Genomic DNA, 14,798 nt, shown 5'->3' on the forward strand with positions numbered 1-14,798 from the left:
AATTTGTATATCTTTTTTATTTCTCTTATAAAGTGTTATTAGATTTCAAAAAACTTCCTGAGTTGAGTTTTAATGGAGTAAAGAATTTTAAGAAATGCTTTTAGTATATGTTGCTTAAGAAACAGTACATTAGCATGTTTTTTGCATCTATTAATATATGATGCATGATAAATTTAAAACATTCATTTTATAACTTTTCTGAAGCTAGCTGAAGAATATGAAATTTTATTAATGACAGTTTTGGTAATATGGGTTGATAGTTTCACATCAGAGTTGCATGGGGATATATATGGATCAAATAATTAGACATATCTCTTCACATTTTTTAATTTCAGATTCTGAGACGTCCATCCCTGCAGCGGCGAGCCGGGTCTCGATCTGATGTAACGCACCATGCTGTTACCTCGCAGCTACCACAGGTTCCTGCTGGAGCAGGGAGCCGGCCTATTGGGGAGCAGGTAATAGCTTCATGTTTATATTCCCTACAGTGTATTTTTTCCCCTTTCACAGTAAAGCACCAACCAAAATGCCTATAGAAAAATATACAGGGGGAGGAGAGGGAGTTACAAAACAGAGTTAACAAAAGAAACATCCCCAACTGCTTGGGTTCCACATCCCAGATGGAGCCGATGATTGCTCTGTCATAATGCATACAGAAGTTTCTTACTTGAGACTCCTTTATCTTGGCCTTTGGTTAACAGTAAACATATAACAAAAAGGCTAATAGATATTATCTAAGAGTTATAGTTTTCATAGTAGTAGTAAGAGGTAGTAACATCAGTCTGTTAACTAACATTTATTGATTATTAATTAAGTTCTGGGCACTTTTTAAAAATACTTTACATGTATTAACTAATTCAGTCCTTTCAACAACCCTATAAGAGTTATTAGCCCCAGTTTTCAGATTAAGTGATTGGTAAAGGTCACACTTAGAAGTTTTGGATCCAGAATGAAAACCCAGACACTCTGGCTCCAAAGCTGTCAAATGTCAGTTTGATTTGTTATAAAAGTTAATTTCAATTGAATGTTAAAAATATAAGGAGCTATATGTGTACATTTACGTATATATATCATAGTTATTTTAAAATTGTTACATCAGACATTTAAAATATTTACAATTCATTGATCTCTTTTTGTTGATAGTAAAAGTGAAAGACAGGAGAAAATGTTCCTTAAAAACTTTTATTATGAAAATTTTCAAACATGCTAAAAGTTTCACTTTAACAGTTATTAACACTTTGTCAAACTTGTTTACTATTTGCCCCATAGTAATTTAAAGCAATTCCCAAGCATTATATCTTTTGTACGTAATTTAGTATATAATGCAATTTCCATTTTTTAAAAAAGCATCTTTAAAAATAATTATAGGTTCACAGAAAGATGCAAAGATGGTACAGAGAGGTCTTATGTGCTCTTTGCCTAATATCTTCCAATGGTTACAGCTCACACAATTAGAGCACAATATCAAAACCATGACATTGGTACAGTGTATGTGTGTGGTTCCTTGTCATTTTGTCTCCTGTAGATTTGTGTAACCACACTAATGCAACTTACTGTTGATAAACTTAAATCATTAAGAAATGTATGTACCTAAATATATGTTGTCACATTTTGTGCCTAAGAAATATGGCTAATTAAGGAGTGGTAATAACTATAGAGAAGTACTTAAACGTATACCTTATTTTATAGATAGCATATCACTTTTGCAATAACAAGTTTTATAATGTTCATACATGGCATTTTAATAGGAAGAAGAAGAGTATGAAACTAAGGGAGGACGCCGGAGAACATGGGATGATGATTATGTGTTAAAACGGCAATTTTCTGCTTTGGTTCCTGCTTTTGATCCTAGACCTGGTCGTACTAATGTCCAACAGACAACTGATCTAGAAATTCCACCTCCGGGTACAGTATATTTTAGTTTTTGTGAGCTAATGGATTCCAAATAAGATTATTAATTACAATTAGAAGTAAGGTTCTATGTGTATATGCAGGTTATAAATAAAAGTTTTCAGGAAAAATTGTCAGCCACATTCCTCAAAAAAGTTTTTTTAAAAAGAACAGATTACAGTATATTAAAAATACCATTTTTATTTATGTAATATTTGAAAGCAAGGCTTCATTTAAAGGTGAATAATTTGTTTTATTTTCTACTGGATCAGAATTCCTAAGGATTATTCCTGTTCATATTTTACTTTGAAAAACTATATAGTGGTTTCAGTCATGGCCCCTAGAGTCAGTCGACCTCAGTGGCAACTCTGTCTCTTATATCTCTGTTTTGGGTGTGGTGGGCACACTAATGCCCCCACCAATACATAGATCCTAACCTCCAGAATCTGTGAGTATGTTACCTTAACATGACCAAAGAGATTTTGTAGATGTGATCAGATAAGGATTTTGAAATGGGGAGATTATCCTGGATTATCTGATTGAGCCCAGTGTAATCACCAGTGTCCTAATAAGAGGGAGACAGAAGAGTCAGAGTTAGAGAAGGGGATTTGAGGTACAATAAAATGTCATGCAGTGAATAAAATATTTTTTAAAGCTCTATCTATGATATGAGGAAAAGATTCCTGAACTAATAAAGAGTACACCACCAAATATACTACGAACCTAATTATATAAAGTGTGTGTGTTTACCTCACAACATGATCATTCAGTGTAAGCAAAAGATTGACAAGTAATTGACCAAAGTATATGATTTTCTCTACATGTAGAAATTTTATTAGTCTTCTCATTTATAAAAATAAAATGTTACCAAAATATTCATATAGTTAGCATATGTTCCCTAATAAAAATGAGAGATCCATATCATATGCATAAGTTCTAGTCTATTATCTGTCTTTAAATAATCTTGGTTTATTACTCCCATTTAAAAAAAAAAAAGGCCAGGAGAGTGCTATGTAGCTGATATCTTTAGCTAACATGTGGCAGAAGAGTTTAGATTCCATGTACCCTGTCTCCTAGTGTTGTTCTTTCTGGGCAGCTTTAGTGTAATTGTTTTTCACATCTTCCATATTTTTAGGAACACCTCATTCAGAACTCTTGGAAGAAGTCGAATGTACCCCATCACCTCGATTAGCCCTCACTTTGAAAGTAACGGGTCTTGGAACAACTCGTGAAGTTGAATTACCACTCACTAATTTTAGATCAACCATCTTTTACTATGTACAAAAATTGCTTCAGTTGTCCTGTAATGGCAATGTGAAATCAGATAAACTTAGGCGTATTTGGGAGCCAACATACACGTAAGAGATTTAAATTTAATTTTTAAGTAGATATTTTCATAGTACATGAGCCAAGGAGCACTGTATTTCTATATTTTGAGCTATAGGAACGGAAAAGATCTGGTTTTTGTTCTGTTGATTTATAGGAACAGCTAAGATCATTTTTGACCCCCGATATAGAGAGGTTAAGGTTCACAACTGAAAGGAACTTTAGAAATAATCTAAACTAATAATAGTTGAACTCTTTGACTGGGATTGTGCATAACGTACTACTTATTTTCTATTTGTTTGGGGTCTGTGAGTTAAGCCTATTTCTTTGTTCATTCATTTATTCATTAATTCAATAAATAATTATGAGTGACCTTGGGTAGATTTATTTAACATTTTAGTGCCTCAGTTTCCCAATCTGTAAAATGAGAGTAATTGTGAGGAATCAATGAATTAATATTTGTAAAGTGTTTTCAGTACTCTCTGCAATGTAGAAAGTGCCCAGTATTACCCATAATAATTATTTATTATATCATATACATTAATTTATGTATTTTTTACATTATAGGATATTTATATAAAAATTATAATTATCCTTATGTGACTTTGTTAACTGTATTTTTCTGATGCTCTCTTAACAACATTGATAATCTTATATAGTGTCCCATAAAATAACCTAGGTCCTATTGAGATAGAATAGATCATCATGGCAATCCCCCACCTTCAGTTTTTATTAGAGGAAAATTTGATCTCAGCTACCTTACATGAACATAAACACTTCTGGTCCTTGTTATTCTTATCCTTCTTTCTATCTAGACACAGAAGCAAACCATTTCTCATTTTATTCTTACAATGATATATGAAAGTTATAATACATGATATAGCATGTTATTCATATCTTTAAAAGTTCCAGGTTTGATGTATGTTTTCTTTGCAATAATGCTAAATTTATAAACCATAATTCTTTTTCAGGAATATGATATCTGCTACTTTCCATTGTGTTTAACAAATTAATATATTTTTTTTTTGATAAATTCTCTCTGAGTTCAGTATTTAATATAAGATTATGGCTAATGAATGGCATCATTCATCTATTTTTTAAAAATTGAAGTCTTACTAGAAATAACCACAGATCATTTGATGTATGAATTAACTTGAATAATGTGTCCATGTTTAGAATCATGTACAGAGAAATGAAGGACTCTGACAAAGAAAAGGAAAATGGAAAAATGGTAAGTTACTTCTTGAGTATTTAGAAAAACTGAAAAAAAAACTAACAGTTTTCAGTTGAACATATGAGGGACAAAATCACTAACATGAAATTTCTTTAAATTAGATTAAATGCATGATCTTAAAATTACCTTATGTAATGCATGTGAGATAACATAGACTTTATAATCAGGAAAGGCCAACATTTGGTTTTTCCTATTGTAGGGTTGTTGGTCTATAGAGCATGTGGAACAGTACCTTGGCACTGATGAATTACCAAAGAATGACTTGATAACCTACCTGCAGAAGAATGCAGATGCCGCTTTCCTGCGCCACTGGAAATTAACTGGCACTAATAAAAGTATTAGGAAAAACAGAAATTGTTCTCAGCTCATAGCTGCATATAAGGTATATTTTGGCATCAAAACACTGTTTTGATTGGGAATGGCTTTGTGCTTTGTTTTGCAGCTTTTAAAGATTCTTAAGGAGGAGAGGTTTATTGGGACATACTAAACACATAAGATTGAATTCACATTGTAAATATGCCAATGCTAAAATTTCAAATATAGATTGTGGTATTGGAATCTAAGTGTATAGTTTTAATTGTGGCTTATAGTAGTTTTACATTATTTGAGAGTTTTAATGGTTTATAATGTATTAATTTCCAACTTGGGTGATACTGTTTTTATTTTAAAAAGAAAGCAATTCAAAAAATCCCAGCCTTTTCAAAGGAATACTAATAGGATGATATATTGCTTTTCTGAAAAATGTGATTAATGGCTAGTTTTGCTAATGGTTTCCTCAGGATTTTTGTGAGCATGGAACAAAATCTGGCTTAACCCAGGGGGCCATTTCTACTCTTCAAAGCAGTGATATTCTTAATTTAACAAAAGAACAACCTCAGGCCAAAGCAGGCAATGGACAGAATTCTTGTGGAGTAGAAGACGTCCTTCAGCTTCTGCGTATTCTGTATATAGTTGCAAGTGACCCTTATTCAAGAATATCCCAAGAAGGTTTGTAAGAAGCTTTGTTTCATTTCTATGGCATTTTAAATAGTAAATCAGTTTATATTTTTATTAATTTTATTAATTTTACAGAAGGTGATGAGCAGCCTCAGTTTACTTTCCCACCAGATGAATTCACTAGCAAAAAAATCACAACAAAAATTTTGCAGCAGATTGAGGTAATAAAGTCAGAGTTGACTCTTTATTCTGTAACCATTGAACTTCCTTTTCTATCTCCCACCATCTCTCCCTTCCCTCTGATTCAGTGATTTGGGCCACTTGATCTATTGCATTCATTTCTTTAATTACATTTAAGAATTGACTTCTTTTTGTCTTTTTAGATAATTGCCTTAAGACATTGTTATTTGTTAATTTACAGGAACCATTGGCATTGGCCAGTGGGGCTCTGCCAGACTGGTGTGAACAATTGACCAGCAAGTGTCCTTTTCTAATACCATTTGAAACTAGACAGCTTTATTTCACATGTACTGCATTTGGTGCATCAAGGTAGGAAGTGTATCCTTTTATATTTTTAGAATAAAAGTTTTTTAATGTTATGTAAACTTAAAATGTACTAATATACTTATATTGAGACTTATGGAGGGAATGTGTTATTTCCTTTTCTTTTTAAAGAGTTGTCAACATTTAAATATTACTTTGTTTCCAGTTGGATATATGCTCTCTTGGAGTAGTGTGGATGGATCTCTTGGAATAGTGTGGGTTGGAATACAGTCATCCCTTGGTCTCCATGGGGGATTGGTTCCAGGACCCTCAAGGATACCAAAATCCATGGATGCTCAAGTCCTTTAGTTAGTTTTTTTTCTGTATCTGTGGGTTCCATATCCGTGGATATGGAGGGCCAACTCGTGGGTATGGAGGGCCAGATATATTGCTTTCGCTAGCATTTTGTACAGTTCTTAAGTAGCTTACATAAATTATTAGTTGCTGAAGATCCCAGGAATACCAAATTAAATGCTTGCAAATAGCTTTGGTAGCATTGAAATATATCTACATTCTGGCCATCATTTTTCTCTTACTACCGTTTAATATACTACATATTTTACTTATTTCTGTCTCCTTCCACTAGATGAAAGTTGTATGAGGACAGGAGTTTCTGGCTGTTTTGTTTACCTCTTGCTGTAGTTCCTAAAATAGTGTATAGCACATTGTAAATGCTCAATAAATATTTGTTGAATGATTGAGTATCCAGAGTATTTTCGAAGTAGATATAAGAAATTCTAATTTAAAACGGAATTATTTGTTTCCCTGATAGGTTACATTGTTGTCCCATTTTATACCATTTATAAAGCATTTGTACACATGGAACTACAGGCCTATTATGATAAATGGCATTGTTTATGATTTTTCTTTTATAGATAAGGAAATTGATTCTTAAAAGTACTTAGTCGATTTGCCTGGGAGTACCAAAAAATTGTAACACACATGAGAGTAGATCTTTCATCTTATTCCTCATTCAAGATTCTTTCTCCCACCCTAGATGGGTTAGTTCTGCATTGCTAAAAAGAAAATATTTTAAAATCACAATATCATTTTAATGATGGCTTTCAGTTTGTATTACAGTAATAGATAGCATAACCATTGTTTAGTTTCTTTGGTAGTTAGGAAACATTTGTCTGTATTTTTATGTAGCAGGTAGGTAGCACAGTCAACTATTTTTGTATGCTACAGCTACATAGATATTTTTCTATTTCAGAGCAATAGTGTGGTTACAAAACCGACGTGAGGCCACTGTGGAAAGAACAAGAACCACAAGTAGTGTAAGGCGAGATGACCCAGGAGAGTTTCGAGTTGGTCGCCTGAAGCATGAAAGAGTAAAAGTTCCCCGTGGTGAATCACTGATGGAATGGGCTGAGAATGTCATGCAAATACATGCAGATCGGAAATCAGTTCTTGAGGTACTTCATATAAAATTTTTGTGTGCATGCAGTAATAACAGAGAACCAGCTGATCTGCATTGGATAGAAAGGAAGAGGGATTTCTAGCAGAACATCTTTCATAAGAGGATGTCAGCTCATCCCAGGGGTCAGGATTTTGTGATTTACAGTGAGCAACAAAGAATATCTTCATTCTTGAGATAGGAAAGCGTCGGTCTATTCGAAGGACACTATCCATTTCTTAATAAAGCCTGGACCCAATAATAGTATTCACAAAGGATTCTTTTTGATACTCTAAAAGTTACCTTTATATTAAGCTATGCTGTTAGATATCTCTATTTTTGGAGCATAGTTTTATAATACTGCTTCACTTAAATTGTGCTTGGTATTATATCATTGATCTGTATTGAGAGATGTAACAAATGGCAGTGTGAAATTCAATATATTTACTAGAGAATGTTTTTGTGGGCATTGTTGATTATATGCTATATACATATTATTCTTTGTATAAGGGACAGTGGAAGAAACATCCTTCCCGTCAACAGTTGTGAACCAGCCTTTTTGTTTATCTTTTGGATTACAGACTGATCATAACAATTATATCTCTAGAAAATATATAAGCCTTATGTCTTTCACTTTAAACTTTCTTTGCCTTCATCTTATTTTTCCTACCCGTATATGTGTCTAACCTAGATTTTATATATATATTTACTATGCACTATATGTTTTTGTAAGCTGCCTTAAATCATTTGGAACAGGTAGAGTATGGATAAAACCTTTAAAGTGATTGCCTAAAGTCAGAAATAAGAGTGTTTGGGTTTTGGTATTACATAGACACATACAACTCAGTATACTATCATTTCGTCAAGCAAATGATTTAACTTTTTAATCTGAATTTTAGTTTCCTTTGGTGTAAAAAGATGATACAGTAGTCTGCCCTTATCCGAGATTTCACTCTCTGCTGTTTTAGTTACCCTTGGTCAACAGTGGTCCGAAAATAATAAATGAAAAATTTCGAAATAATTCTTAAGTTTTAAATTGACTCCATTGAGCATGTCGCAATATTGTTCTTTCTTGAATCACCCTTTGTCTGGTGTATCCACGCTGTATATGCTGCCTGCCCGTTAGTCACTTAGTAGCTGTCCCAGTTATCAGGTATCTTGAGAGAGCGCATATTCACATAACTTTTATTACAGTATATTGTTTTATTAGTTATTGTTTATCTTTTACTGTGTATAATTTAGAAATTAAACTTTATCATAGCATGTATGTGTAGGAAAAAACAAATACAGGATTTGGTACTATCAGCAATTTCAGGAATCCACTGAGGGTCTTGGAATGTATTCCCCATGAATAAAAAAACTAGTCTATTTTTCAGGGTTGTTGGGAGAAGTAAATTAATGTATGAACAATTCTCACCAGTATCTAAACATGTAATAGTTCATAATAAATAAAACCCTTCCATGTTGCTTATAATGAATGTATCATACTGCTGCTATAAAAAAAAGTATAGTACAGGATTGGATATGACTAATTTTGGCAAGAATTGGGTCATTTAAGCTCACTTACCTTTATAATTAATTTGTTCACACTTCAGGTTGAATTTTTAGGAGAAGAAGGAACTGGCTTGGGACCTACATTAGAGTTTTATGCTTTGGTGGCAGCAGAATTCCAGAGAACTGACTTGGGAGCTTGGCTTTGTGATGATAACTTTCCAGATGATGAATCTCGTCATGTAAGATTTTTTCCCCCCATTTTATGATTTTATATGTGATTTTGCTTTTAGAAAGTGTTAAAAAGAGGATATGCTTTCATAACATAAGCCAGGTTTTTCTGACTCAATTTATTATTGAATAATTTTGATAATATTAAACTGTTTTTAAAGGATAGTATTTAGTTACAAAAATAATTTAATAAAATGTATATATAAATAATTTTAGATAGCTAATTGATAAGATGTTTAACATTTATGGATCTTTTATTTAATTTTATTTGAATTTCTCCCTCTAAAAAATTAGGTTGATCTTGGAGGTGGATTGAAACCTCCTGGCTACTATGTGCAGAGGTCATGTGGACTGTTCACAGCACCATTTCCACAAGATAGTGATGAGCTTGAAAGGATCACAAAACTCTTTCATTTCCTTGGAATTTTCTTGGCCAAATGCATTCAGGACAATAGACTTGTGGACTTACCTATTTCTAAACCTTTCTTTAAACTGATGTGTATGGGTGACATTAAAAGCAATATGAGTAAACTGATTTATGAGTCACGAGGTGACAGAGACTTACACTGTACTGAAAGTCAGTCGGAAGCTTCTACAGAAGAAGGTCATGATTCACTCTCAGTAGGAAGCTTTGAAGAGGATTCAAAATCAGAGTTTATTCTAGATCCCCCCAAACCAAAACCCCCAGCTTGGTTTAATGGAATTTTAACTTGGGAAGACTTTGAACTAGTAAACCCACATAGAGCCAGATTTTTAAAAGAAATTAAAGACCTTGCTATCAAGAGGCGCCAGATTTTAAGTAGCAAAGGTCTTTCTGAAGATGAGAAGAACACCAAATTACAGGAACTAGTGCTGAAGAATCCATCAGGATCTGGGCCTCCTCTTAGCATAGAGGATTTAGGGTAAGCTTAATATAAATATTCTTCAACCTAATGAATGAATAAGTTCTAAAGCTTTTGTTTCTTGGTCCCCACTAATTTGCAATATATGAGTAAAGTCTTATAGAACAATAATATGCTATAGGAAATACTGATTATTGATTTGAACCTTTGATTTATTAATATAAAGATAGCTTAGAATATCAGAATATAGTTTATTAATAAACCTGAAAGATTGATTTGTCAAATGTGATAAATGTATATATTTTGTATAAAAAACTCCAAAGCCAAAAATTTGACAAATTAATTTTTATATGTGTGTGTATGTATGTGCGTACACACATACACACACATATTACATAGAGAGAGAGGCAGAGAGAGAGAGAGAGCGCGTGCCAGCCAGCACACCCACTTGACAAAGCTCAAAATAGTTTGCTTTGTATGTAAGCCTATCCTCAGTGGCTGCATTAACTAACTCAGATGTTGCAGATCTTTTGATAAAATTATATTAATTTATGTGCATGGAACTATTATAGCCTTGGTATGTTTTACAATGATTTTAGGTTGACCACAAAGCTTGCTTTTCCTCCCACCCTCCCTCATAGTCAAGATTTGATAGTGTGAATAACTTTACTGAAGCAGTAGTTTCTTCCTACAAGAAAAAAGAAATCTTCTAAATTTGGTGTTGCCGGATTTCATTTCAGAAATCAGTTCATTGATTTTTTTTTGCTGTACGGGGAAAGTGAAATATGGAAAGGTGGTTTCATGCAGTCCTTGGTACAGCCAGGTTTTATAACAGTTGGCCTAATCATTTTTGTGCACAGGGTTTGGCTTTAAAAATGTCTCATATTTAACATCTAAGCAGTACACCGACTTTGTTGCTAGAGAAGAGTAGGAGGGTGTTCATGCTTTGGACAGTAATGTTATGAAAATTAAATAGCAGTGGTAGCCAAATGTTAATCTAATCCTTATTTTGTTCTCCCAGTTTAAATTTCCAGTTTTGCCCTTCTTCAAGAATATATGGTTTTACAGCTGTGGATCTCAAGCCAAGTGGTGAAGATGAGGTAAAACTTTGCTTTTGATGTGGTTTTAAGGTCAGAGTCATCCTCTTAATGAAGCTAGTTGTACTAGGTGCTTCTTTAATATTCCTAGATATTAACAATAATGTTGGCAAATTTTCCTTTGCAGATGATAACAATGGATAATGCAGAAGAATATGTAGATTTGATGTTTGACTTTTGTATGCATACGGGTATTCAGAAACAGATGGAAGCTTTTAGAGGTAATTTTTAAGGCTCTGTTAGCTTAACCTCTCTTTTTTTACCTCGAGAAAGTTGAAATTAAGGCACTGCTATGGTCAAGAATTGCTGGTAATCTCCAAATTACTCTCTAATTATTCTCTAACTTTTTGTCTTCCAGATAGTTAGGTACTGCACGGTACCCAGAACAGGTTGGAACATTGTAAGCTGTAGGATAGCTCAGCTTGCTCCTCCTGAGTAATGTGGGACCCACTTTTGGCCTCTATTTCTTCATTTTTCAGTGGTCATAGGTTGCATTCTTTGCACATTATATGATTAGGATGACTAAAACCATATTAGAACCTAAGTTATTCTGGTGAAGATTAAAGGAACATAAATTAAACTGTTTATCACTTACAGCTTTGGCTGGCTTGTATGATGGGTGCAGTGTACTGGTTGGGAAATGATCAGAATTAGGTTATTGACCATAGTGACCAAATATTTTATGTTTACATTTGTGATATTAAGCAAGAGATTTTTGTACTTAAAACCCTAGCATAGTTATTATTTCAAGCTATTTTAATTTATATTTTATTTTTCTAAACAATATTTTGATTTGAAATTTGGTATTTTGAAAGTATAACTTAGTAACTAAGGTGTGTGTGGTTTCTTTCTTGCTGTGTGTATAATGTAGATGGGTTTAATAAAGTTTTTCCAATGGAGAAATTAAGTTCCTTCAGCCATGAAGAAGTCCAAATGATTCTTTGTGGAAACCAGTCACCATCCTGGGCAGCAGAGGATATTATTAATTATACTGAACCTAAGTTGGGTTATACACGTGACAGGTATGTGTTGGTTATTTTCTAAGATTAACAAAATTGTTTATGTCCAAAATCACATGGCAGATGATCTGAAAAGAACTTTGACTCAGTGTATTGTATTCATAAAGTGAGAAAGCAGTTAAGTCTCACCATTACCAGGGTGCATATCCATTAATAAGACAGCTGAGTCTTGGCTAATGTTAAGATTCCTTTTCTCAGTTTTAATTGTTCGTTATTTTAAAAATTGGGGAACTGTAAACCCTTCAGCTTTATTGCTTTTATATAAAGTAACTTGTATTTTCAAATAATTTCAAACTTACAGAAAAGTTGAATAGTTGAAAGAAGTCCCCATAAACCTTTATCCAGACTCACCAGTATTTAACATTTTCCTGTTTCTTTAAACTATATGTCTTGCTTTATACACACACATATACCTACACATAATAAATATGTATATATGTACAGACACACTGGCTAATTTTTTCTGAACTGTTTGAGAGTATGTTGCATGTATTGTGTCCCTTTACTCTGTAATACATTTCCTGATAATATGGATATTTTCCTGTGTATCTACATTAGCAAATTCATGATGCTATACTATTAACTAATCTAGCGTCCATATTCCAGGAATGTTCTTAATGGCACTCCTCTCAACCTTGTACCTCACATGTCAGGAAATTGCATGTAGTTGTGATATGTTTTTAATCTGGAACAGTTCCTCAACAATTTTTATTATACCACTGACATAAGATTACAAGGGTCCTATATTCCTTTAAAAAAAAAAGTTTCCAAATTAATGAGAATGTTATAAATTATTTTATAATTAAATAACATAGCTTTTTTTAAAAAATAAATTTATTGAAATATAACAAGTACACAAATTATATGTACAGCCTAGAGAATTTTCACAAAATGAACACACCTTTATAATTGGTACCCTGAACAAGAAAACAAGTCCAGAAGTCCCTTTTTCTTCCCTGTCATATTCTTTTTTAGTCACTATTCCTATTGATAATTTTACTTGCTTTTGAACTTTATAATAAATGAAATCATGCAGTTATGCATTGTTTGAGGTTTGGCTTTTTAACAACATGATTGTGAAATTCATCTGCGTTGTGGCTTATAGTGGCTGTTTATTTCAGATCCCCTTTGGTAAATTAGCCATATTTAGATAAATTAATCAAGTGCATTTTGAGCTTTTCTGAATTGCTGGCTTTGTTGCATATTTGACCCCTACATTTCATCAGTGTTTCAGTTCTTACCGAGTACAAGAGTCTTGAAAGATATTTTTAAAGTACCTTGTATCAGCTTATTTTATACTTACTCAAGAGTCTGTAGATAGTTCTGTTGTTCTGACATAGTGCTGTTGTTCTGACGTGGGTATTGTTTATTTTTAAGGTTACTGCTGCCTTAAAAAGTAGTGATAGTGTTTTTCATTTAAATCAGCTGTCAAATCAATGTAACTGTATTTTTCTTTTCTTAGCCCTGGTTTTCTGAGGTTTGTGAGGGTTTTATGTGGCATGTCTTCAGATGAAAGGAAAGCATTCCTGCAGTTTACCACTGGTTGTTCAACTCTACCCCCAGGTGGACTGGCCAACCTGCATCCCAGGCTCACGGTTGTACGCAAGGTATAAACTCTAGCTGATGGGGAATCCAGTGTAGTTATTTAAAGGTTGAAAGAAATATATATTTAAAGTCATGGTCTGTTATTTTCACTTTTCCATTTGTAGGTTGATGCTACTGATGCAAGCTATCCATCAGTGAATACATGTGTGCATTATCTAAAGTTGCCGGAATATTCTTCAGAGGAAATCATGAGAGAACGCCTGCTCGCTGCTACAATGGAGAAAGGCTTTCATCTCAATTGAGCTTTGAAGTGCAATGGGAGACATCAGAGACTTTTAAAATACTAGTGAAGCCTCTTGTGCTTGTGTGCAGAGAAGTTTATGATCCTCCACGCTAATGACACTTGCCTTTTTTTCTCATCATTAAGGCTTTAAGAACATGTGGAATAAGTTTGTTAGCTGCTAATGACAAAACAAATCCTTTAACTACCCAGCCAGCCAGTACATAGCACAGAACACTGTTGCTACAAGGGCTTATGTGACTGGAATAAGGTGGTCCTACTTGACTGTTCCAAAGAGCAGCTTCTCAGATCTTCAGTGTTCACTGGTAAATTTCTAACAGTGTATTTGTGTAAAGTTTGTCATTTCATACTTCATACACTACAGTTGCCATCACTGATTCCTATTTTGCTGGCTTTTAAGCTACTTGGTCAAAAAATCCTGCTTCCTTAAAACTTAGAGAGTTAATGAGCATCTCAAGCTTTTTTTTTTTTTCTCTCCTTTTTAATGATGCCTGCACTATCAGAGTATTCTAGTGTTCTCTCTTTGTTTGGCATATAATCATGCACAATCTTTTATTTCTTTGAGGTGGGAGTATATTTTTATTTCCTAAATGCCATGCTATAAAGATCAAATTCTTAAGTGTGTTTGTGCAGCTCAAAAATAAAGATTATTAAGGGGAAAGGAAAAAAAAAAAACACTGGTCTAGATGCAAGGCACACTTAAAGCAAGTTTTACTTTCGGTTGTATTTTCTTTGTATATTATAAACATTTATTTAACTTGTTGCAGTTTGAAGTAAAAAATTTCCAAAATGTATGCTCAACAATAATCATTAAAATGTTTGCAGCGTACAAAACTGTGTCATGTGACTATTTCACTGCAACCACCAGACCTGAGCTTTAACCAGATACTTTCATTTTGAATCGTCAAGATTTAGTTTTTTGAAATTACAACATGAAGAAATGTATT

General features: G+C 33.3%; 1 protein-coding gene across 5 annotated transcripts in view; it reads left to right on the forward strand.

Annotated features, from left to right (window-relative positions):
- HECTD1 (HECT domain E3 ubiquitin protein ligase 1) overlaps positions 1-14,680 on the forward strand; it is a 79,429-nt gene extending 64,749 nt beyond the window's left edge. For 4 of the 5 annotated variants that reach the window (XM_036238606.1, XM_016123599.2, XM_016123600.2 and 1 more), the window contains 16 exons: positions 336-458; positions 1,749-1,905; positions 3,026-3,248; positions 4,393-4,447; positions 4,650-4,832; positions 5,230-5,437; positions 5,522-5,607; positions 5,808-5,935; positions 7,143-7,344; positions 8,921-9,058; positions 9,342-9,949; positions 10,911-10,989; positions 11,114-11,207; positions 11,858-12,008; positions 13,468-13,612; positions 13,715-14,680. In XM_036238606.1, coding sequence (XP_036094499.1) covers positions 336-458; positions 1,749-1,905; positions 3,026-3,248; positions 4,393-4,447; positions 4,650-4,832; positions 5,230-5,437; positions 5,522-5,607; positions 5,808-5,935; positions 7,143-7,344; positions 8,921-9,058; positions 9,342-9,949; positions 10,911-10,989; positions 11,114-11,207; positions 11,858-12,008; positions 13,468-13,612; positions 13,715-13,852 — 2,718 coding nt within the window. In that variant the 3' untranslated portion in view covers positions 13,853-14,680. The remainder of the gene's footprint in view (positions 1-335; positions 459-1,748; positions 1,906-3,025; positions 3,249-4,392; positions 4,448-4,649; positions 4,833-5,229; positions 5,438-5,521; positions 5,608-5,807; positions 5,936-7,142; positions 7,345-8,920; positions 9,059-9,341; positions 9,950-10,910; positions 10,990-11,113; positions 11,208-11,857; positions 12,009-13,467; positions 13,613-13,714) is intronic. The other variant, XM_016123601.2, reaches the window with a different exon arrangement.
- Positions 14,681-14,798: the final 118 nt, after the last annotated feature.

Source organism: Rousettus aegyptiacus, unplaced genomic scaffold (assembly GCF_014176215.1).
Source record: "Rousettus aegyptiacus isolate mRouAeg1 unplaced genomic scaffold, mRouAeg1.p scaffold_m13_p_3, whole genome shotgun sequence".
Classification (NCBI taxonomy): Eukaryota; Metazoa; Chordata; class Mammalia; order Chiroptera; family Pteropodidae; genus Rousettus; species Rousettus aegyptiacus.